This window comes from Vanacampus margaritifer, chromosome 7 (genome assembly GCF_051991255.1).
Source record: "Vanacampus margaritifer isolate UIUO_Vmar chromosome 7, RoL_Vmar_1.0, whole genome shotgun sequence".
NCBI lineage: Eukaryota > Metazoa > Chordata > Actinopteri > Syngnathiformes > Syngnathidae > Vanacampus > Vanacampus margaritifer.
The window spans coordinates 10387217-10410381 of NC_135438.1; the positions used below are offsets into that span (position 1 = coordinate 10387217).

General features: G+C 38.4%; 3 protein-coding genes across 3 annotated transcripts; 2 read left to right on the top strand and 1 right to left on the bottom strand.

Annotated features, from left to right (window-relative positions):
• Positions 1-447: 447 nt before the first annotated feature.
• pane1 (proliferation associated nuclear element) lies at positions 448-4887 on the top strand. The gene is made up of 6 exons (XM_077571067.1): positions 448-623; positions 1524-1600; positions 2069-2167; positions 3067-3146; positions 3275-3366; positions 3926-4887. Exons 1-6 carry the CDS (start codon positions 558-560, stop codon positions 4073-4075), a joined length of 564 nt encoding a protein of 187 aa, XP_077427193.1. The 5' UTR covers positions 448-557; the 3' UTR covers positions 4076-4887.
• A 2672-nt stretch (positions 4888-7559) lies between these two features.
• mb (myoglobin) lies at positions 7560-8875 on the bottom strand. Its single transcript, XM_077570715.1, has 4 exons — positions 8724-8875; positions 8301-8407; positions 7994-8213; positions 7560-7915 (listed from the first exon to the last, which is right to left on the bottom strand). Exons 2-4 carry the CDS (start codon positions 8381-8383, stop codon positions 7775-7777), a joined length of 444 nt encoding a protein of 147 aa, XP_077426841.1. The 5' UTR covers positions 8384-8407; positions 8724-8875; the 3' UTR covers positions 7560-7774.
• A 1275-nt stretch (positions 8876-10150) lies between these two features.
• serhl (serine hydrolase like) lies at positions 10151-16017 on the top strand. The gene is made up of 12 exons (XM_077570871.1): positions 10151-10345; positions 10687-10824; positions 11429-11542; positions 11821-11862; positions 11951-11970; positions 12064-12138; positions 13792-13898; positions 13983-14062; positions 14166-14200; positions 14280-14356; positions 14454-14541; positions 15752-16017. Exons 1-12 carry the CDS (start codon positions 10288-10290, stop codon positions 15890-15892), a joined length of 975 nt encoding a protein of 324 aa, XP_077426997.1. The 5' UTR covers positions 10151-10287; the 3' UTR covers positions 15893-16017.
• The last annotated feature ends 7148 nt before the right edge of the window (positions 16018-23165 follow it).

The window sequence follows — 23165 nt, forward strand, 5'->3', positions numbered from 1 at the left end:
TAGGCACGCTATAATCAATACAACAAAAAGAAAAAACTACAATACAAATTACCATTAATGAACATGAACTGCTCAGAATAAGAAGAAAGGTAATGAGAACAAATTGGTGCGAATGTTGGAACGCGGCCATCAGTGGCCGGAAACGACGCTGATGTGTGAAAGTCGGAAGTCCATGGCATCCACCCAATTGAGTCCAGGATGAGAAGTGGCATTCAATCCAAAAGGTCTGTCTCTCTAGCAGTGTTTTTAATTTGTCCCCACCCCTAGGATGTGGGGGGACCGCCTCGAGGACCATAACTTTTAGGGAACTGGTATTTAATCAGATGAGTTTGGAATTAAGTTAGTATAACATATTACTGGGCATAATATGGCGAAGGTGATGTTGTAGTGCTCTTTTCGGCCACCAGGTGGCAGTGACGTTAAACTAATGGGAAGAAAACGTAATGACGTCAGGGGGATTTTTTGAAAAGAAGCGCGCAAGGGGGAAAATGGCGACGGGAGTATGCTAGCCACAACAACACACTGCACACCTACAAACATTTTACGTTCTTTGTGGCATGTGGCGCAACATGCTGTTGAAACCTTTTAGTGGGCAGCCTTCTTTGAATACCGCCACTATATTGGTAAGTCTTGCTTTCGAGCGTTGTTTACGGCTGTCTGGATTGTGATGTGTTTTTTAATGCGTTGTGTCCGCAGGCACGAGTCAATGAACTGTAAATTCAATGACAAAAAAAAAAAGATAGATAAAAACCGCTCACAAGTGAGGGGAGTCATGGGACATTGTTATTTTCTGGGAATGTGGTAGATTTGATCATTTGGACATGTAAACTGCAGAGATTCATGGAAATAAATTGTTGCATTTTTTAAAAATGTAGTTTCTTAACATAAATATCATTACTGTATTTATTTAATGTATTATTATGAATTATGGGCTGGAAGTGTTTTTTCATACATCACATCACACAAGAAAGGCCAGCTCAGTTATCACCATATTTGCTGTTTCTCCACTTGTTTTTTATATATATATTATATATTTTTATTTTTTAAATAAATTTACAGCCAAAAGTAGTCTGGGCGATATGGAAAACCTACATTAAGATCTAATGAACATCAGTTTTATCGTATTTTCTCTATTTAATTATAAAACACATAATTTATATAAAACACTATACATTGAATAAAAGATCAATCCAATATAATGTGGGCAGTCTGTGCATTAACTGTGCAATAATCATGCGGTCTCATCAGCATATTGATATGCAACACATCTGACATGGAGGAATTATTTTTGTCAAAAGAGGGGTGCACTGTTTACTAATACATATTTGGATTTTTGACCAATATTTTAGTTGACATTTTGTGTATATAGAAAAGGTCTTAGCTCTGCAAATTGGTATAAAAAAATGTTGTGTTCATATTTTTGTTCAATATAGTTTTCCCCCACTTAAAAGTTATTAGGTTTTTGTTGTTGTTTTTTTACATCGATATTGCATTTAATGCTGACTTTTTTCGCCCCAATTCAGCTGGTGGAGAGGGAAGAAGAGTTTCAGCAGAGATTAGCTGAAGCCATGGTGGAGGAGACGGCATTCACGGTGAATGTGTGAGTTGTACCTTCATCCCCCAAACTGCTGATATTACTAGAAAAAATGTATTTTAATAGCCATTTTGGAGTCTCTGGCTTACTGAGCTGTGACAGTGTTCCGATTCAATAAAATGAACCATCATCGCCCTCACAAAGGAACTAATTGTTTTATGCTGCATTAGTTTTCTCCTGCCCAATGGACTGTATTTATACGGCTCCTTAGCAGCAACAGGGCCACTTTATATGATCCTGGTTGATGGCGGCTTGCAAATGCACTCTGTAAAGAGCCCCATTGTGTGTAATTAGGACATCTAAATGTCTTGTTCAAGGACACATTAAGACACTCTCTCCTCATGCTCCTCCTCAAGTAAGTCTATGTTGGTCAGTGTTGGAGATGGAGGAGCACTTTCAATCCCTTCCATTGATGTACAACTGGAATTTGTCCGTTCTAATATTACTAATACTTCCCAATGTTTTTTAAAACAGGAGACTAGCAAAGAATCTGCCTCTGCCCATTGAGCACCAGCACGGTCGGCCCAGGATAGACTTGGTGGTTTTTATCATCAACCTCGCCTCTGAGCTCAGGTGCTGCATGTCTGATAACCTGCGCAATATATAATTTACAAAAGTAATCAATTATTTGGACGTAACAATTGCAAATGTTTTTATCAAGGTTTGAGAACGTCTGCCTCACAGGTCTGTGTGGGAGTTTACAGTGTTTTCTAGGGGTGTGCCAAAAAAATCAATTCTCATTTAGTACGATTCAGAATTGATTTTAAATGTCCCAAAATTGATTTTATTTCAATTATTTTATACTGTCTTGCCTTAGTCTGTGTGTGCCTTTATTTGAAGCGCTGTTCATGTTGTACCCGGTTTGGCCACTGAGGGGCAGTGTGGTTCCACGCAGTCTAATACATTAAGTTGTAGCCACATTAGAGAGTAGAAGGAAAAAGTCACGATCAAGTTATTTCAATAAAAGTTTTTTTGTTTTTTTTTCAGTATGGAGTTGTTCTTTTGAGTGATAAAAGTGCTGCGAGTAGCGCGCTAATTAGCATTAGCAAGTCAGACTGGAGTGGATCATTACAATTCCTTGCACATCTATAGATTGAAGCAAAAATCATTGTCAATCAAATCATTTTGGAAAAAAAACAAAACGTTCTTAATCGATTCTAAATCGAATCGCAGAACCAAAAATCGGAATCGAATCGTATCGTGAGACATTCAAAGATTCCCCACCCCTAGTGTTTTCCTTATACTTGCGGGGGAGGGTTCAAGCTCAGAATTGTTCAGGCAGATGTGCTAAACTCTTTCACTTAAAAAAAAATCGCATGAAAATATACTATAGTTCAATTATCTATAGGCATGAATCTCATAGGTCTTAAATTGATATGAACATTATCCATAATTTGAACTCAGCTTCTGATGGTGACCTTCACTGGTTTATTTTATTTGATTTAATTTTATGTATTTATTTGTTGTCACAGTCTGCAATCTGCCCAGGCTTCCCACAAGTATTTGGACCCTCGATATTTCCTTGGGAACGTCTGCTTCATGGCCACCAACGGTAAAACTCATCTGTGCTTGTCACGGTTTACACTACTTCACTTTTGTGTACTTTTCTGTTTGCAAAGAACGTAATTGAAGATGAAGCTTTTGCCGTGTCTTTTTTTTTTTTTTTTTTGGTGACTGTAGCACGCAACGCCACTGTCCCACCAGAGCGCCTGTACGCCCTCAGAGAGCTGGTCGCATCATTACGCTGCACGCTGCTCTTTGCTGAGGATCAGGTTGGTGACAACTTTGCTCCGTACATGCACTACATGAATCCACAATGTGTTAGAGGCCTTTTTTATTTTATTTTATCATATCTACTCTATACATGGCTTTACTAGTTTTAAAACTACTGAGAGAACAAATAATGCACGTTTTAAATGATCCCAGATTTGAGCTCTTGCAAGTAATATTTTCAAGAACATTCTTAAATTGCTGATTGTTGTGTAAGATTGTACTGAATTGGATTCTTACTTATTTTAAACATCTACTGACTAACATTGGTATTGCTAACATTTAGCCACCTGGTATCTTGACATTAGGGTAACATAAGCAAGAAAGGCTTCTAAAAGCTCCACTGTACCTTTTTTTATTTTAAACAAGGTTTGATGCAGCTTTCGGTGGCTCAGGAGTTATCGCTTCTGCAGCTCACGTAGGCTTGAATGTGCAGCATCTGAATTGGGAAATGGCTTTGAAGTTTTCAGAAGATTGAGCATCCACGCTGGAAGAAAATGGAAAAACAAGAGAAGAGAGTTTGAGAAAAAAAACTGTTGTCTTAATATTTGTCCCCTGCAGACGGAAAATGGTGTGGCCAAAGCCTCAGAGAGTTTGCTGATCATCCTGAAGGTGGCGGCCGGTCTCGTTCCCATGACGACGGCACTCTATCTATCCAACCTGACAATGTGTACCGTGCCCTTAGACACTAATGAAGTGGATTTTGATTAGTTACTTTTAACTTTCTTTTTTGTTTGTTCTACATTATCATGGACAAATTTGACATTTTGAGTTGATTTTTTTTTTAATTTAATGAGAGGAGGTGTTTTATAAAATAAATGAAGACAAAGTTTAAAATTGAGTTAAACTAAAATTTTCAAACTTTAAAAAACATTATGATAATGATTTGTGTTGGTCATTTTTCTGCCACTAGATGGCATAATTGCATTTGTAAGACGTTGGTGACAGCTCAGTGCATTTTTCTTTTCATATTAAGAGCTATCTAATCTTTAACATGAAGTAACTTGTGAAATTCCGCACATTTTTTTAAATTGTAAAATACAACTTGACTCCAGTTCCCACAAATATAATGCATTTTTATTCAATTTAGTATTGCAAATTTTTGACGTGGACGTGTCTGTCACGTTGCAACTGGAATTCCCCCAGTACATGCTTTCCAAGTAAGGGGCGGTCATTAATCACAAGTTAAAAAAATGTGTGGTTTTAAAGGAACTTTAAATGAACACACTGATTTTGACACCCATTATTGTTAATTAATATTATTATATTTGACATTAGGTACACCTTCACAATCCATTACAATTATTAGGGCTCAGTTTCGGATCCAAACGGCACTCAGACTGTTTTTCTACTTGGTTACCTTATTGAACTAAATGTCAAAGCATTAAAAACGGCTCGTATATTGCAGCGTCGTTCTCAAGTAGCCATGTTTGCTCTGTATGTATTTCTGGCCCATCTGTATCCAACAGTTCAATAGAACGCGTAAGATAACATTTCCACATAAACTGATTTCTTCCCGTGAAGGAGACTTTAAATGGTGTCAAACATTTCACTGCAATGCAGTGGTTGGGGACCCCGAGGGGGCTTGTTGATGGCAGTCTTCGCGCCCCGTGTCATGTCTTCATCCTGCGCTGATGCACGCGCGCACTTACTATTAATAGGTTATCATCATGGCAATTATCCATCATTCATGTTCACGTGCGTTGTTTTTTCACGTGCAAGATGCTGGAAGCACATGAGGGGCTGATTTCAGAATCTTTCCTCTAAAGTTTTTCCATTTAACTTTCATGATGGAAATATGCCTAAATTAATAAACATAACATATTAAAAGATTCCAGCCATGCTTGAGTTTAAATGAATTTATTGGGGGGGGGGGGGTGAAAATAAAAGGGTGAGAACATAAATTCTAATATTGGTGGGAAGATGAACTTATCCTTAGATCATTAAAAATAACAGACTCAATGAAATAACCGCAGTGTTGGTCAAGCTCCATTTATAAATGTCATCTTAAAGTATTTAAATGCCCTTTTGCTCAAATTGTTCTTTACTTGAAATGAAAGTGTTTTTGTCTACTGAGTGTTCATTAGTGGTACTGTTAGAAGACTATCTTTGTCTTCCGCGTGTTCGTTGTTGTTCGGGTAGAGAGATTGTTGATTTTCTGAATACAGACTGGAGATCGGTGAACAGGTCCTTCGAAGGATTTATTTTATAGAATATTCTGGACACGAGCAAGTTTACAGACAAATGGCTGCAGTCCTCTCGCAAAGTTAAGCCAAATACGTTCTTTAAAATGATATGTTATATGCAGTCCTACTAGTCTAAACACGGCATTCAAATTAATATTGAGTTTGTGAATGAAGCAGCAAAATCCACCTGTTTTTATACATCTCAGGGGGGGCGGCCATTTTGCCCCTTACTGCTGACTAAAAATGACATCACAGTTGCGTAGGACATGGGCCGGGTAATGACCAATTATGGCTCGCCTGTTTTCTTAAGCTGAGCCGAGAGCCTGAGTCACCCTTTAAAAGTTTGTAGATTGTTTCTCATTTTTAACAATGCTTCTTGCCAATTATATTTAATGCTGTTGGCAAGCTGCCCCCCGTAAATGGGTATTTACATCATGCAATTATGGGATGGATTGGCTGGATGTATCTGCATCGCTCCCAAAATGTTTAAAATCGTCACAATTGCAGACAACACAATATGTAATAATTAATAGATGGACACCATTTCCATCGACACTGTTTCCAAGCATGCTAACATGCTAATATAAAGCAGCATATACAGTGAGACTATTTCTTCACTAAGATAGAATTGTGGGAAAAGTGACAATTCTGGAAATGAAGAATATAGCTGAATGACCTTATGTTGGAATTTTTCGAATGTGGGAGTTGTAGCATATATCAATAATGGTAAGAATGAAGGGATTTATTTTACAGACATTTGAATGGCAAATGGAGTGAGGGCCCCCGACCCGGGTGGGGGGGTTATGCAAGGTGTCACGTCTACCTCCTGCACTGTTCACTATTAATATCTTATCATCATGGCAATTATCCATAATTCAAGTTCACGTACGTGGAGCCAGACATGGAGAGGAAAGCAACGGCCTGTGGAATGTTGCTGATGGTGTCACTAACGTTGCTCTTTAAAAATGATCCGAAACATGCCCGACTTTTACCAAGTCACCTTGTTTCCAACAGAAGCCTTGAATGTGGCTGATTATTGTTGGCCCCAAAAGCAAAACTTAAACTGCACTTGCACCTCACATTAGCATGTCTGGAATTGAGGACCCTATAGCCTACATGTACACAATTCAACAGTGATTAGCTAACAATACAAAGAGCTAACATCTAGCAATGAGAGTCAATGGCTGAGTTCCCCAAAACGGGTTTGTTGGACTCATTGGTTTTTGTTAGAGTAAAACAATCGGTCTGTCAGAAACATTTTGGTAGCCTAAATATCACAATTGCCAGCTAAGCCAGTATTAGCAGTTATTGAAATCCAGATATATATTTTTAAATACCATGGTAAACCCCCTTTACCTGGCAAGCCAGGTCAACCGCCCTATCAGTCGCATTTCTGGGGCGGAGCAAACCTGAGCTAACTGACAGTGGAATGAGCCAATGAGGGAAGAGCGGACGTGACGTCAGAAAAGTGAATTGTTGAATTATTTTATTTATTTATTTTGCGGAGACGAAAAGAGACAGTTGTGAATGACGCCGTTGTTGGATGTCGTTTTGCTGGGAAAAACTTGAAGAGTGAAGAGTAACGTTGCTCACGAAGATGACGTCACGCATTTGATTCGCCCGGCATGTTTTTGGCGGGTGCCTAAGCGCTGTCTACTGACGCCTGTCCAGACCCACTTTCTCTTTCAAGCAAGTGGGCGTGGCTTGCCAGGCTAAAACACCCTTACCTATTTCCAAATTAATTTTGTATCGCTCAAAATTAGACCAGAGTGGAGATTTGACAAAATTAATGACTTATTCATACTCAAAAATTACACTTGATCATTAAATCTGTGCAAAATTGCTGCATTTTAAAAGACTACCCTTTGCTGAATTTGTGTCTGTGTCCACTCTTTAAACCACAGGCCTTAAATTTGATCAAAGTAGCCTTTATAAATGTCTAAAAAAATCTTTTTAAACCTGCCAATCCCTAACTGTGGGTAAAGTTTGCATCATGTTGATCAATACAATCAGACTTTATTTACTTTTTATTTACTCGTTTTTATTACTGCACAGTTACAAACGTGCACCAAGAAAACAAAACATGTCTCACACAACCAATAATACTATGTCGCTCATGAACTGGATACTCTATATTGGTAACATTTTAGCTCTTCATTTGAAAATAGAAGGCATAAAGGTTGACACATTTTCAAGCAGCCAGATTTCTATCTGCAAGCTAACATCAGCCGGCGAAGCCCAACTCTTTGTAGTCGGCGTCAATGTCGGCAATGATGACGTCCATCACGTTATTCAAAGCCTGCTTCCCGGCGCTGTCCAGTCCTACCTTCTCCTCCAAAACCTTTGCAATTATTTCCGTAATCAGCTGTAAAAGAGTCAAACAGCAGGAGGTGTGTCAGAAAAGTTCCAGGACACCAGTCTTGGGAGTATAATTCAATTTAACCTTGTAATTGACAAGGGCTATCTTGTGTTTTGTGGCATGGGTCTTGGACAAGGGTTTGAGGATATTGGCGTGATTGCCTTTAGCTTTCAGCAGCTCCCCCAGTTTGGTAAGCACTGTGACACCATGGGCAGAAACGGCCGAATTTCCAGCCAGGTCTTCTTTGGAAATCCCTGCAAATTTCGGGAACAGCTTCTGGGTCTCAGGATGCTCAGTGAATAAGCTGTAAAGAGAAAGTATGCTGGTTGCTGTCTTTTATTGATTAACCTTTATGTCTTGGACTGCATTTTTTATCCCAAAAGCAACTGACCGAGTTAGAACCAGACCTCCGTATGTGTTAATGTCCGCCTCTACTGGAGCCCAGAATTTCAGAATTGTGTCAAAGTCAGCCATGACTTAAGGATATGTTTGAAGAAACTGTGTGGGGGAAAGATTAGAGCACACTGGAGAATACAAAGCTAATTGGAGAGAAATTCAAAAGGAAAGGAGGAGGAAAAACCAAGACTATTATCCTTTTGTTCCAGTATTGTATTTAATGGCCAGCAGCCATTAAGCGTTACATGAAAGTTATTATGAATACATTACCTCAGCTTTGACCCCAATGCAGCAGCATTGTGTGCCATGTTCTTCAAACGTGCATGTTTAATTTTGAATCTTAATTCCTTAACTTCAAACAATAAAATTCAGCTTTCTAATATTAAAATGATGAAGACGATAAAATGGCAAAGCCTACCTGTGAAGATATAAAAGATCTTGCTGCGTTGTCCAATTCTTCTGGGTATGGCCTTTCAACCACCTTATATATTCCCTCCCTCTGTCACATCACGAAAATATCCTGGCACGGGACTCCAACCGTCATGCACGTCTCACAGGCTTCAACACGTCCACACCACGCTTTTCCGCCACTTAAGAATGTAGATAAACAGATCATTAGCAAATGGTTTGCATTATGTGTACAAAAAGAAAACATCTTATAATATTTAGGCCCAGTGCCGCTTGTACATCCCACGCTGTTTGGCGTCTTATCTAATGTCAACAATCTCGAACTTGGGTTTTAAATCAGACAGTTAAATCCAGCTTTTTATATTTAATAAATTTTTTTGTCGCAAGTAAAGCCTCTCCTCTCACAAAACACATAGAAACAGCAATCCATGCCTTACCCGGCTGGATTACTGTAGTAAGCTTTATTTTGGAGTCAGACAGTCCTTGCTCTAGCATCTCCAGTTGGTCCAGTTGCCTCCTAATGAGCTTGTCGGAGGGAGCATGTACCTCCACTTCTGGCCTCCTTTCACTGGCTTGCCGTACACATTAGAGTCCATTTTAAGATTGATTTTTTTTTTTTTTTATCTTTAAAAGGTCTCATCTTACCTTACCCTTCTGAGCTCCTCCACCACTCCGCACCTGCCCTGTGCCTCAGATCAGCGGACCAGATACTACTCGAGGTTCCGAGGACTTAAGAGAGAATATTAAGCTTTTTCTGTTGCCGGGATCTCTCTTTGGAATGACCTCTTGCTAACCGTTAGAAACCCCTTCTCTGTACATTTTTAAAACTGTTTTATTGTGTTTGTGTACTGTTTTTAATAAAATAACTATATTTTATATGTCTTTTTTTTACTTTATGCACAGCACTGTATGTAGCTATGGTTGTTTTTACAATGCTCTATGAACTATATGCCACGGAGGAGGCGGGACTTCCAACTTCCGGGTTTTCACCCATCAACTTTGTTTCTGTTCCGGTTTGCGACGTGGGAGTCTTGGAACATGGCCAGCAGTGGCCGGAAACGCCGCTGATGTGTAAAACCCGGAAGTCGGAAGTCCGTGGCATCTACACTATATAAATAAAGTTGAGCTGAGTTGAGACATTTAAAAACGGATGTTGGGTTTACGACTTTATGTCCCCTTTAAATATACATTTTCGGGATGAAACCATTGTCTCGTTTTCTCATTCATTTTGGAGAGACTTGGAGAGCTAAACCATTTTTTGAGGTGACACTTCATCTAAGTTTGCAAAGAGAACCACTACAACTTTTATTGCTGGCATGAGTCAGTGAAAGGTAAAACATTCCTCCTCTGAATGGTGATTGGTCACATCGGAGCTCAGCGTCCGTGCTTGTCCAATCGCTTCTTCTATTTTAGTCACATGGCTTAACAAACCCGGAACAACACAGTACCAGTCGGCAGAATTGCCTTTCCAGAGTTGATGAGTTTATCGCTAATGTGTACTTATTGACGCGATCTAAAGTAATTCAAACTTTTAAATCACATTGTTTGCTAAGTAGAATTCCACGCGTTCTTCGATGATACGAGTTTTGAAAAACGTCAGAAACCTGTCCACCGCTCCAATGAAACAAACTGGTAACATCTATTAGTTGTATCCCTTGAATGATTGTTTCATTTGTGTTTCATTTTGTGCTGTACTAATTACATCATAAGAAATCTAATCACATAAACAACGACCTAAAAACAACCAAGAGGGGGTTTTAATGGATATTACTGATACAAACGAGCCGTAGACACAGGCCCAACTTTTCATAATATAATTTGACAATTAAATTAAGGTGAATAAATATAGTATGTGTAATGTAACCTTCAAACCTTACAGTTCCTCATAGCTAAATAACCATATATGGACATTGTTATGTATGTTACTGTATGTAGTACATACAGTATGTGTTCAGGTTGTTTTTACCCCCCAGAACTGTCTGTACCAGTCCCCTGGGGAGAGATCAGAGGGAAAATTTGGGGTCCTGATCATGGCCGTCCTGTGCTTTGCCTGCACGGCTGGGCTGACAACTGTGGCACCTTTAACACTCTTATTCCTCTTCTCCCTAAAGGTAAATACAAATATTGAATCAACATACATGTAAAAGTTTACTGTTGTTTGCTCAATAAATATTAATAATTGTAAATCAAAGTAAACCTTATTCATCACATACACATTCATCAGTAGTACAATCAGCTTTATTTATTCGAGGTCCAGGCATAGACAAGACACAAAATACTGTATAAAACCAAATGACAACAGATATGCAGAAACACCCCCCCAAAAAATGGAATGCTTGGGATATAGCTCTTTATTTACACCATATGGTGCCTAAAGCACTTTATAAAAGGCTCACATTCACCCTCTAACACACCAGTGTCCGTGCAGGACGCTGCCAGGTCCACTGGGAGGATAAATATGAAACAGACAACAACAACAACAAAAAATACATGGAAATAAAATACAAAAGCTAAAATGAAGTAGAACATTCAAGCAAAAATACATATATTTTTTGAGGTGTATAATATTTGAGTGTATGTTATTCTCGTGAAATTACTATAACAAAAATATCACTGTATTTGTTCAGTTTTGTAAACCTGGACTTAACCTTTTTTTTTTTTTTAAAGGTAATAAACCATAATTGTTTATGTCCGTTATCTGTCTCTTTCTGTTAGAGTGCAGATACGTGGCGGTGGACCTGCCAGGTCACGGTCTGTCCTCCCATCGTCCACCTGGCGTCTTTTACTCCTTTCCTTCATATGTGGCCGATATTCACAGAGTTGTTGACTGTAAGTGTGTGGTTTTTTTCCAAGTAGGCTTTATTAGCATATTGCTGTGTTAATCTCATTTGCATACACTTGCTATCGTTTGATATAGACTGATTATTAGTACCCCCCCCCCCCCCAAAAAAAAAAAAAAGATAATAATCCTTTTATTGATTTCAATCACATTGAGCATCCGTGCTCACAAGCCCTTGATGTTCTACGGCAAGTCGAACCAATGTGCGGCGTAGTATTGTGATGAGATGCAGTAGCTGCCTGATGATCTGTGAAATTAACTCCCACAGCCCTCCGCTGGCGCAGGTTCTCCATCCTGGGCCACAGTATGGGTGAGCAAGGCCTTGGATTAGTCACATCTATTTGTGTATTGCTCCTTGGTAAATGTGCACATTGATCTTTTTTTTTTTTTTTTTTCAGGAGGGAATATTGCTGGAATGGTAAGTGTGTTGCTTCGCCTGTCATTATTTTTAGCCAGCGTTTTGACATGTTGTAATCAGTGCTGACTTCGATCCACCTTGTGTTTGATGCAGTTCAGTGCTCTTTTCCCTGAGATGGTGGAAGCTTGTGTAATGCTGGACTCTTACGGATTCATACCCACCGATCCGGTAAACTTAAAAGAATGATTTTAGCAAGAAGCCCATTGCATTGAGTTGTTATCCCTGTGTTTCCTGTTTAGGGCTAATAAAGAAACTATTTTAGGGAGCGGCACTAATTTCCCCCCCCATTTTTTATTTTTTTTTTATGGAAGGGAGGTTATTATAAACATGTTTTCTCGACTACAGTGGACATCTGAATACTTGCAACTTATTTAGCATTTGCAAATTTACTATTTTTTCTAGGAGTAATCCCTTATTCTTTCTGGAAAATTGATATTGGAGTTTCATTAGTGTTTTTTATTTTTTTAATCGTTAACCCAAATTTTTTTTCTCTCCAATGCATTTCAATGGCCGTCAATTATATGTAGATTTTTGCTATTCACAGCCGGTCCCAATGCCAATCCTCTGCGAGGACTGAGGTTCAACTGTTCGGTTTTAAGTTGTAATATCACCATCCACCATTAGATGGCAGACATTGCTTCTTGCACTAGAGATAGATCTTAAACAAGTGCCCTATACTTTATCAACATGAGTAAGTCTAATAATTGTTTGTGAATTTAGAATGATATTGCTGGACAAACAGTCACACATAATATTAAAATCTCAAGTGAAATAATTTAAGTTTTGTGAACGAATGCACAAAATGAGTTCTTGCACCTAATGTAGGTTTGCTGTTTAGCAGTTTTGTGCCATCTTTTTGCACTGGAAAAAAAAATTACAGTATGTGGTTATTTTGTTGTTTTTATACATACATTCATTAAGAAATGTATTATAAAAAAATGAAAAATATTAACTCATTCACTGCCATTGACGGTTATAGATGTCAAAAATTCATTTGAACTATTTCTATTAATATTTAACATTTTTTCCGTTTTTGTTAACAAGAGTATGAAAACCTGGAACATTTGAGAAAATTATCGTGCATTTACAACAGATATAAAATTTGTGATTAATCGTGAGTTAACTATTGAAGTCATGCAATTAATTACAATTAAAAAAAATGTAATGCCTGATGCGATTAAAAAAAAAAGAAAGAGAGAAAAGATTATTAAAAATTAGGGGCGTCAGGCAATTAAAATTTTTAATCGGAATTAATCGCATGACTTCACTAGTTAACTCACGATTAATCACAAATTTTATATCTGTTCTAAATGTACAATAAAAAAAATTCTAGGTTTTCATACTCTTGTTAACAAAAGTGGAAAAAAATGTTAAACTAATAGAAATAGTTCAAATGCATTTTTGACGTCAATAGCCGTCAATGGCAGTGAATGAGTTAAGAGCATTTTTGTCATGCATCTGGTTAGAAAGTGTGTGGTCCTTTAAAACTGCAGTTGGTTGGGGAAAACAATGTCAGAGGTATTACAATACCAGAAATGTGGGCCAGTCTTTCCCTTGTCAAACCCACGTTACTGCATAGTTTGTAGGTTCAGAAATATTTCAGGATGGTTGGTAGCAGATTAAAGCAATCAGTGCGTTGGCATGAAATAGTGAGTGATTAATAAATGATCATTTACCCCAAAATATATTTTTTAACGATGCCGCTGACTGAGATCTCAAATGTTTTCAGACGTGTCGTGTGGCACGCTTGCAAAAATATAACCAGTTGAATACATTTGAAATGGTAAAATTGCGTCTCACAATAAGTTGTCTTGTTTACAGAAAGACGTAGCCAAAATAATGCGGCAGGGGATGGATGAGCTGCTTCAGTTTGAAAAGAAGCCTGAAAAGAGTGAGCGAGTTTACACCTATGAGAAAGCAGTTGAAAGGTACGCCAGTCTTGTTTTTTTTCTTCCTTAAGACCACTGTGCTTAGCGTCTGCCTCTTGATTTTCTTTCTTTTTTTGGTCTCAGGTTGTCGGCAGCAAACCCAACTCTGTCTGAGGCGTCTGCGTGCAGCCTTTTAGAACGCGGTCTTGTTCAAGTTGAAGGAGGTTTGTTTTCAGCTTGTTTTTTTTTTTTTTTGCCCCTCACTCAAATGAATCCCTAGTTTTTTTTTCTTCTGTAAATTGAAATCACTATGATCTTGTCATATAGGAGTTGTCTTCTCACGTGACTTCCGTATCAATTTGGTAGGTTCCTGTTGTGTGTCTTCATCTCTAAGGTATCTCATGCATTAACAATGTTGTTTTTTGTTTTTTTTGTATGAAGAAAAACATAGTTCGTATCAGCTTGGAGCAGAGTCTGGAGCTGCTCTCCAGGATACAAGCCTCTGTTCTGGTGGTTCTGTGAGTTATTAATTTTTCAGCCACATACAATAATGAATTTACTCTATTGCCTACACTTCAACATTGGAATTCTACAGCTCTTTTTTTTTCCCCCTAGTGCGGATGAAGGCTTTGAAAAAATATTTGCAGAAGCAGATCAGAAGAAATTTACATCAGCGATCCTGCAGGGCTATAAACACAAAAATGTAAGTGTGTCCATGTAGAGTAGGTGTGCTTGTAGAGACCCACAAATCGACAGAACAGCCAAATAATGGAGAGAACACAGTAACTAAGTGTCTAGAAATGACCGACAGACTGACCAACTGAATGACTGACGGACATTGAGTCAGACAGAAGGACTGATAAACCAACAGGGTAGCAAAAATGAAATGACCATCGGGTAGTCAGACTAACATACTGACAGAAAAACAAATAACAGAAATTGCGGTGTTCCACAGGGTTCAATTCTGGGGCCTCTGCTGGTTTTTATTGTATCGGCTGTAGTGATATTTTTTTCGACGTATTTTTCGTCACAAAAGTTTTTTTTCTTCAGACCATTAAACGGAAAAATGGAGGGCATTCTTTGAGACGATGACGATAACTAAAATTGACTGACAATTTCGTCAGTGACTAAAACGAGTGACGAAAATTCACTAAATCCAATCAGAAGGAATGAAACGCGGGTTGGGAGGAACTGCTCACTGCTCTTTAATTTAATGTTCAAACATGTTTACATTCATTGTGCAGCTGAAGGAAAACTTTAATCGACTAAATTGACAATTTATAAAAAGAAAAATATTAACTCATTCACTGCCATTGACGGTTATAGATGTCAAAAATTCATTTGAACTATTTCTATTAACATTTAACATTTTTTCCACTTTTGTTAACAAGAGTATGAAAACCTGGAAAATTTGAGAAAATTATCGTACATTTACAACAGATATAAAATTTGTGATTAATCACAATTAATTGGCAATTTAGTTTTGACTAAAATTGCATTATAACTAAAATGCAAAAAAATTAGTCAAAAGATAACTAAAGCTAAAAAAATATATATATTAGTAAAATTAACACTGATCTGATGCCTTTGGGTTCCATCTTAAGAAAACAGTGGTTGTTTTAAAGTGCTAGACAGACAGACAGACGAATAATAAGAAGGACAGTCGGACGAGAGAGAATAAATAAAGCCGAAAGCCTGTCGACCTTCAAACCGACATTCCAACAGCATCCAAATAGCTGCAGAGATGCTAAAGCAACATTCGGAATGTTTCATCAAGTGACCTACATAATGGAATGTGGTCAAGTTCTGCTAATGAGGAGACTGAGGCAGATCAGCTAGACATGCTTGAGGGCGGAGTTCCATCGGCGGGGAAAAGCTGCAGCCTCACTCGTCCCTCGTTTCCTTTCCTTCAGCACTCGGTGGCGACGGTACCCGGCGGCCATCACGTCCACCTGAACAACCCCGAGCTGGTCGCTCCGTTAGTGTGCGAATTCCTCCACAGCAAAGTCTTATCGTCGACGGTCAGAGCGGACGGACTCACGACGAAGCTGTAGGACGAACACGTCGCACGCATTCTTTCATTACAATTCTCATTTCAAACTTTCTTACTGCTTACATCCAAGTTGCCGTGTTACTTGAAATTGTTCATATTTGAAATAAATTTCAATGTGTTGTTGCCTTTATGTGGCACTTTTTTTCCTGCCTTAGGGTAGGATTCCATAGACACTTCCTGACACTCTGGGGGGAAAAAAACTGTTTAACATTTCAGGCCCTTTGGCTACAGTCGATACGGGAAGCAGCCTCTTCATGTCTCCGGTGAGGTTTGTTTTTCTTTCCGTCCGGCTCATTTTATTTAGTCTGGCGAGTCGACTCGTGCAACATGCGCAAGACGGCGGTCGCCGTATCGCCTGCTACCCGCTACCTTTGAGCAACGCTTTAAATCACTGACTTTGAAGTCTCCCGCCATTAATATTTCAGAGGTTGCATGAATAAATCAAAAGGCAACCAAGCAGAGGAAAGCAGCAGCACCAGAGCGGCTCAGGGGCTGCATATTAGAAAGGTGGTCCGGCTGCTCTGCTCTGTGGAGGATTTCCAATTTGCATGGCAAGCATTTTGCATCCTTGAATTCCGCTGCTCTCGCCTTTCGAGGCTTTATAAGCTGCTGTTAAAAGCCCCGATGTGTTTGAGGATTTTTTTGTTTTGTTTTTAGTTTGCTATTTAACTGAAAAACCTTCCGTGTGTCAATACAAAAAAAAATGCCTGGAAGCACTGTAAGGTGTGTTTAAGGCCAGTAGTCAGCAATCCTAAACCACCTTGGAGCAAAAGGATGCATTCAGATTAAATTAAATAGTGCAGTGTGCTGTTAGCTCCAGCCGATGGCGCTGTGGTCAGAAAAGTTACAAAAGTGATACAATTTTGCAGTTAGTTGGCTCAAATGAAATTCTACCATTGTATTGTTCTTGTGTACAAATGAGTTCACTCGTTTCTGAATTAATAGTATCGTATATGTTTTTATAGCATTTAGCTTATATAGCATTTTTTTCTAGTCTAAACATGACATTCTGATTAACTCATTCACTGCCATTGACGGCTATAGACGTCAAAAATGCATTTGAACTATTTCTATTAGTTTAACATTTTTTTCCCACTTTTGATAACAAGAGTATGAAAACCTAGAATTTTTTATTGCATTAGAACAGATATAAAATGTATGATTAATTGTGAGTTAACTAGTGAAGTCATGCGATGAATTACGATTAAAAATTGTAATCGCCTGGCGCCCCTAATTTTTAATAATCTTTTCTTTAAAAACAATTTTTTTTAATTAAACAAAAAATGTTTGTTTGTTTTTTTAAAAAGACAAGATTACTAAAAAATTTGGGGCATTGTTCTAAATAAACAAAAAAAAATTATAGGTTTTTATACTCTTGTTAACAAAAATGGGAAAAAAATGTTAAACTAATAGAAATAGTTAAAATTATTTTTTTAAAGTCTATAGCTGTCAATGGCAGTGAATGAGTTAATATTACATTTGTGGAATATGATTTATGAAGTAAAATCCAGTTGTTTTTGTCCATCTCAGGGGGCGGCCATTTTGCCACTTGCTGTCGACTGACGATGACATCACAGTGGCTAAGGGCTCAGGTAACAACCAATCACAGCGCAGCTTCAGAAAACAGGTGAGCTATGATTGGTCGTTGCCTGAGCAACGTTGATGTTATCTTCAGTCGACAGGATTTTGCTTCATAAATCATATTCCACGAATACAATATTAATCCGAATGTCATGTTTAGAGTAGTGAGGTCACATATAACATTATTGTCAAGATTTTTTTTTTGGGGGGGGGGGGGGGTTCACACACTACCAATCTTATCTCACAACATATATCATGCCCAAAAATGTACATTCTTAAAAACAAACCTACAGCCTTTACTTTCTGTAGGCGTAAAGAGCAGGATTACAGAGGATGACTGCTTCTGCATGAGGTCATCGTTTTTAAAGGTTACTTGCCATGCTCTGTATCAATCAGTTTGTTTCCTAGATGATCTCTCATAACAGGTCTCCGTGGACGAAAGTGTGGATAGCGGCGTGGGTGAGTCAAACTACAAACACACACACACACACACCACACTGATATATAAATAGTCCACCCGATTCATGCTGCATCCTCACACCCTCCTCAGGTGATAAGGGTACCACTTGGGTCTCATCACATCCAATCAGTCAGTCCTAAGCCACCGGGATATCATTAGAGCTGCAATCAATTAGTAAACAAAGCAGGACGTAGCACCCCCTCTCCTAATTGCGTCTTTTCTCTCGTTTATCACACAAGAGTGCATAAACGTTGTGTGTGCGGGTCTCATGTTTGAGCTGCATGCACACTTCCTTGGTTCCAGGTGGGAAAGGACCGTTTTAAATGTCAGGGTCCTGCTTGAACGATTTCCAAACCAACTAGAAATTGTCGATTGTGTGAAAGAGACAAAAGTTCACATTTCCAGCTTTTATTTCATGGAGACGTGGTTAACAACTCAGGCGAGAGCACCTTTTTGTTCGACCCCCGCCAAAAGTGTTGGGACATGTGACTGACGGGCGTTTTTAATTTCTCAGGTGGTGCCTTTTTAGATTTGCTTGCATGTGAGAGAATGTTTTTTTCACTTTTGGATTTGACTTGTGAAAATTGCGTTCAGGGTAGTGGAGTGGTTAAAGCAAATGGCTGGCATGTGGAAGGCCAGGGTTCGATTCCCTCTTGGAACTTGTTTGAGCTCTTTGAAATTAGAAGTGCATTACAAATACAATTTATTATTATTATTATTTGCTGTTATGCAAACATGAAGACCAGAGAGTTGTCATGGGAGGAAGCTGAGCGAAGTTCAATCAGAGCTATTCAGTTTTCATTATACAACAAAAAACGAAGGAATTGACGTTTCCGTTCCAATACGTTTGGACGGGACTGTTTTTGACCTAAAATGGTGGAAATAATTGTGGAGTCAAATTTGAGATTATTCGCTAAATTTTGTGATCATCAATCATAGTCTGTGATTTTTTATTATTTTTTTTAACTAGAGCAAGAACACTGTTGATTTTAAAAGATATGTGAGCCAAGATGGTTAAATAATTTTCCAATTTCAGCATATTCTGATGTCATTTCTTTATTTCTTTAGAATGAATTCAAATTGTAGGTTCAATAAATATATTTGAGTCAACTTTAACTATTTTTCATTCCCGTACAGGCAGTAGTATCTTTTTTTAGGGGGGTCACAGTGTGCTAACGGTTAGCGTGTCTGACTCACAGTTCTGAAGATCTGGGTTTGAATCTCACCTTCAAATGGTTTCACCATTTTTATGTGTATGTCACTTTATTTTCAAGGATATCAATTGTATCTATTCGAGCCCCAGATTGTCACTAAAAAGAGCTTGACTGAGAAGAAACATTTTTAGATTCATGACACTATAAACAGATGCCTTCGATGTGTGCGCATTCATTGTGATGTAGCGCTGAATTGAATGGATGGATTTGTAAAACTAATATTTGCATTTGGGGAAGTGTTGCCCTTCCGCAGTGTGCAGTGAATTAAAAACCACAAGTTCTTTGGCGGCAGCAATCATCCTATTATGTGGGACACTTTAGGCTAAATTGCAGAGTGCTGAAGTAGTGAAAATGAAATAAAATCAGACACACTGATGTGTCATCATTCTGGTCCGAGGCATCTTTAACTTTGCGGTGATGACTTGGAGGGAGTTTAACGCCGCTCTCTAGACCGAGAGGCTCATAAAATGCGAAATGGGTGAATTTGTTTTTATCTCCTCTCGTCCTCTCGCAGGAAATAATCTCACTTCCTTTGCCCTGGTGTGCTGGCTGTGCATCTCTTTTGGCAGGATTTGTCTTCCCCTCCCCTGAGATCGGCGGCTTTGTTTTTTTCTCATCCCTTTTACAAATGAAGCGTAACATTTGGGCCCCAACAGGCCAAGTGTCTTTTTGTTGTCAGCCACAACACTTTGGAGGCCGGAGACACAATCAAATATTTGAGCTTAATTTATATTGTACTTGTTTTGTTAGGCTACGCATTGCATTAGTTACACTGGCTAATGACATCTAAGCGTGGATGTGGATGTGCATTGCATTTCATACAGAGGCTACAGTCGTCAAACAGTATTCTGCCATATGAATGTGTGGCCACTGTTAAAGATTGGTTGTCCATAATATCTATAATTGAAGGTAATGGTCGGATTCAGTGGCTGCAAATGATTCCGTAAGGGAATGCAGTGGTGTGGCGTAATAATTGGTTAACTGGTCGTGAAGAAACTGTTAAGTATGTTTGGAATTCTGTGGCTCCCTCTTGATCTCTAAAATAATTTGTTGAAATTTTTTTTTCTATAGTTATTACATTTTTTAGATAAAATATGAAATAATCATTTAGATTAAAAACATAATAATTAAATATTCAAAAGTGCACATAGTTATTATAAGTTGTCAGAAACAGACACGAAAACTAGATAATAAGTGACCATAAAATGTCCACACTGATAAAGGAAATAGAAGAAAATAACCATGTACACAAAATTGCACAAAAAAATCTTTCTTTTTTTTTTTTGGGCAGAAAACATTCCAAAAGTAACATTAAAATGTCCAAGAAGAAATGTTGATAATTATCATATAATGTACAGAAAATTGCCCAAAAAAAAGTCAGAAAATTTATTGTTAAAGACATAAAACAAAATATTTAAAAAGTAACTATAAAATTTCCAAAAACAAAAGATGGACAAAAAAATACCATAAAATGTTCTCAAAATTGCCCAAAATGTCAGAAAATTGATAAAAGGCAGAAAAAAGTATCTAAAAGATTGCCATAAAATGTTCAAAAACAAAAGAAGAAATCCCGATAATTATCATATAATGTACAGAAAATTGCCCAAAAAAGTCAAAAATTTTATTTTTAAAGTCAGAAAACAAAATATTTTAAAAGTAACTACAAAATGTCCAAAAACAAAAGAAGAAATCCCAAAAATTAAATCACCATAAAATGTTCACAAAATTGTAAAAATAAAATGTCAGAAAATTGATAGTGAAAAAAAGCAGAAAAAAGTGTTGCCATAAAATGTCCCAAAACAAAAGAAGAAATCCCCCTCAAAATGCCAAAAAAAGTCAGAAAATTTATTTTTGAAGTCAGAAAACAAAAAAATTCCCCAAAATGTCAGAAAATGTTTTTTTAAAGTCAGAAAACAAAAGAAGAAATCCCCAAAAATACCATCAAATGTTCACAAAATTGCTCAAAAATGTCAGAAAATTGAATGTGAAAAAGGCAGAAAAAAGTCATCAAAAATAGCCATAAAATGTCCAAAAATGGAAAAAGAGAGGCAGAAAATTACCATAACACACTGTTTGGTTCATCACAATGTTCAAAGGTTTTATGGCTGCAGACAGATTTTTTGTTATTTATTTGGCCTAAAATGGTATCTTTTGACAGTAAAGAGGTTGCTGACCCCTGAACTATGGGAACTTCAGCTACCCATACAGCAGCATCCTGCCCAACATAATACTGGCATGTACGGTGCAATAAATGGAAATTTAAAAAAATAACAAATTTTGTCAGCACATCTGCCTTACTGTAGAGAGGTCGTGGGTTCAAATCTCCAGCTCAGAAAAGAGGTGAGCTGTGATTGGTCCCTGAGTAACTGATGTCCCTTTCAATGGACAGCAAGTGGCAAAATGGCCGCCCCTAGATAGAAAATGCTGTGTTTAGACTAGTAGGGTCGCATACAATATATTTTTGTATAGAGAATTTTTGGGTTGACAGATTAACTACAACACACTCCACCTGTGGAGCGGACACGGCATCTGCAAAGCTGCCATTTCACAGTGTTTTATCATTTTGAAACATTAAGATGATGAAGAAAACACCTTTCTTCTCGCCTTTAAAAGTGTCACATCATCATTTCCTGCGTGTAAATGTCATCGTTATGACCTTCCTGTCATCCGGCTGCTTTTTATGAATCCCCTCCTTCGGCTAAAAATAGCCACTAAACTTGTTTGTGCTGAGCTTTTCTTTTCTCTTGTGAGCGATAATAAATCAGCTTTTACTCTTCAACATCATCGCGGGGCCGCCTTCAGTCATTGTTGATATGACAGACCCCCCTCCCCCCACCCCACCCCGCCACCATCCGCCTTCTCCTTGTCACAGAAACTCAACGATGGCCCTGGGTGTTAAATTGAGTGGAATTGATTTTACGCGGCAAGCCGGAGACATCTGAAGGGCTCGCACCCGTCTCCTCCCACACACAGAGAAAAAGATGATAGTTATATAAGTTTCCCTCCCACTCCCTCCTTCCCCTCTGCCGTGAGCAGGGGTGTTGTCATGGCAACCCCACCCCTCCTTTTCAACGTCAGAGGCATGAGCTCGGAGGATGAATCCGCGCGCAGCATCTGTCTCTCGTGCTTCCCGGAGAGCACCTGTCATCTGTTGGGGACTTTATTTTTCTTTTGCGTGACACTCCGAGAGCTGTGACGGAACGCCTCGCGCCGCGTGGACGGATTTGATCGCCGACCCGAGTCGCACACCTTCACACGCCGGTCCGGCTGCGTGCACAGGTGAGCGCTTGCCTGTTCACTCGCTATTGTTTCCGGAGAGAGCACGCAGCTGATTTTTGGCATGTTTTGTCTTCTTTTGTATGTTAAATTCCACATGGGTGAGATTTGGCCGGGTAAACCCTCGATTCGGACGCCGCACAATCACAGAGACAAACACATTCAACACTTCTGGACAGTTCAGTCTTCAGTGAATCTTAACATGCATGTTGTGGGAGCGAGTTCTCGCAGGAAAATCCACAGGGAGAACATGCAAACTCCACAAAGGATTCGAACCCTGAACCTCACATCTGTGACTAACCACTAGGGCACTGTGCTGAACTGATTCCTTCCATTCTTAAACCATATAATACGTAAAACATGTATTTTCTTTTAACACTTTAATATCATAACTGCCATACGAGCGTAAAAGAAAGTTGACCACGGTAAAAAAAATAAAATAAATAAATACAGCTGTGCTCATAAGTTTATATTCCTGCGTATTGCCCAAATATCCAAAATACTCATTTTGATGATGAGTCATAGCGTTTTTGTGTCATTAAGTGACATTTAGCTTTTTGTGCATGTACGCAGCTTTGTGAAATGTTGGCTCATATGTCCAAAAAAATAATAATTATAATAATTTTAATACTATTATACTACTACTACTATACTATATTGGCTTGTATCTCGAAAGAAAAACGAAAGCTCAGTAACTACTCATAAAAAAAAATCGTCTGGTAACTTGTATATTAAGGCACGAC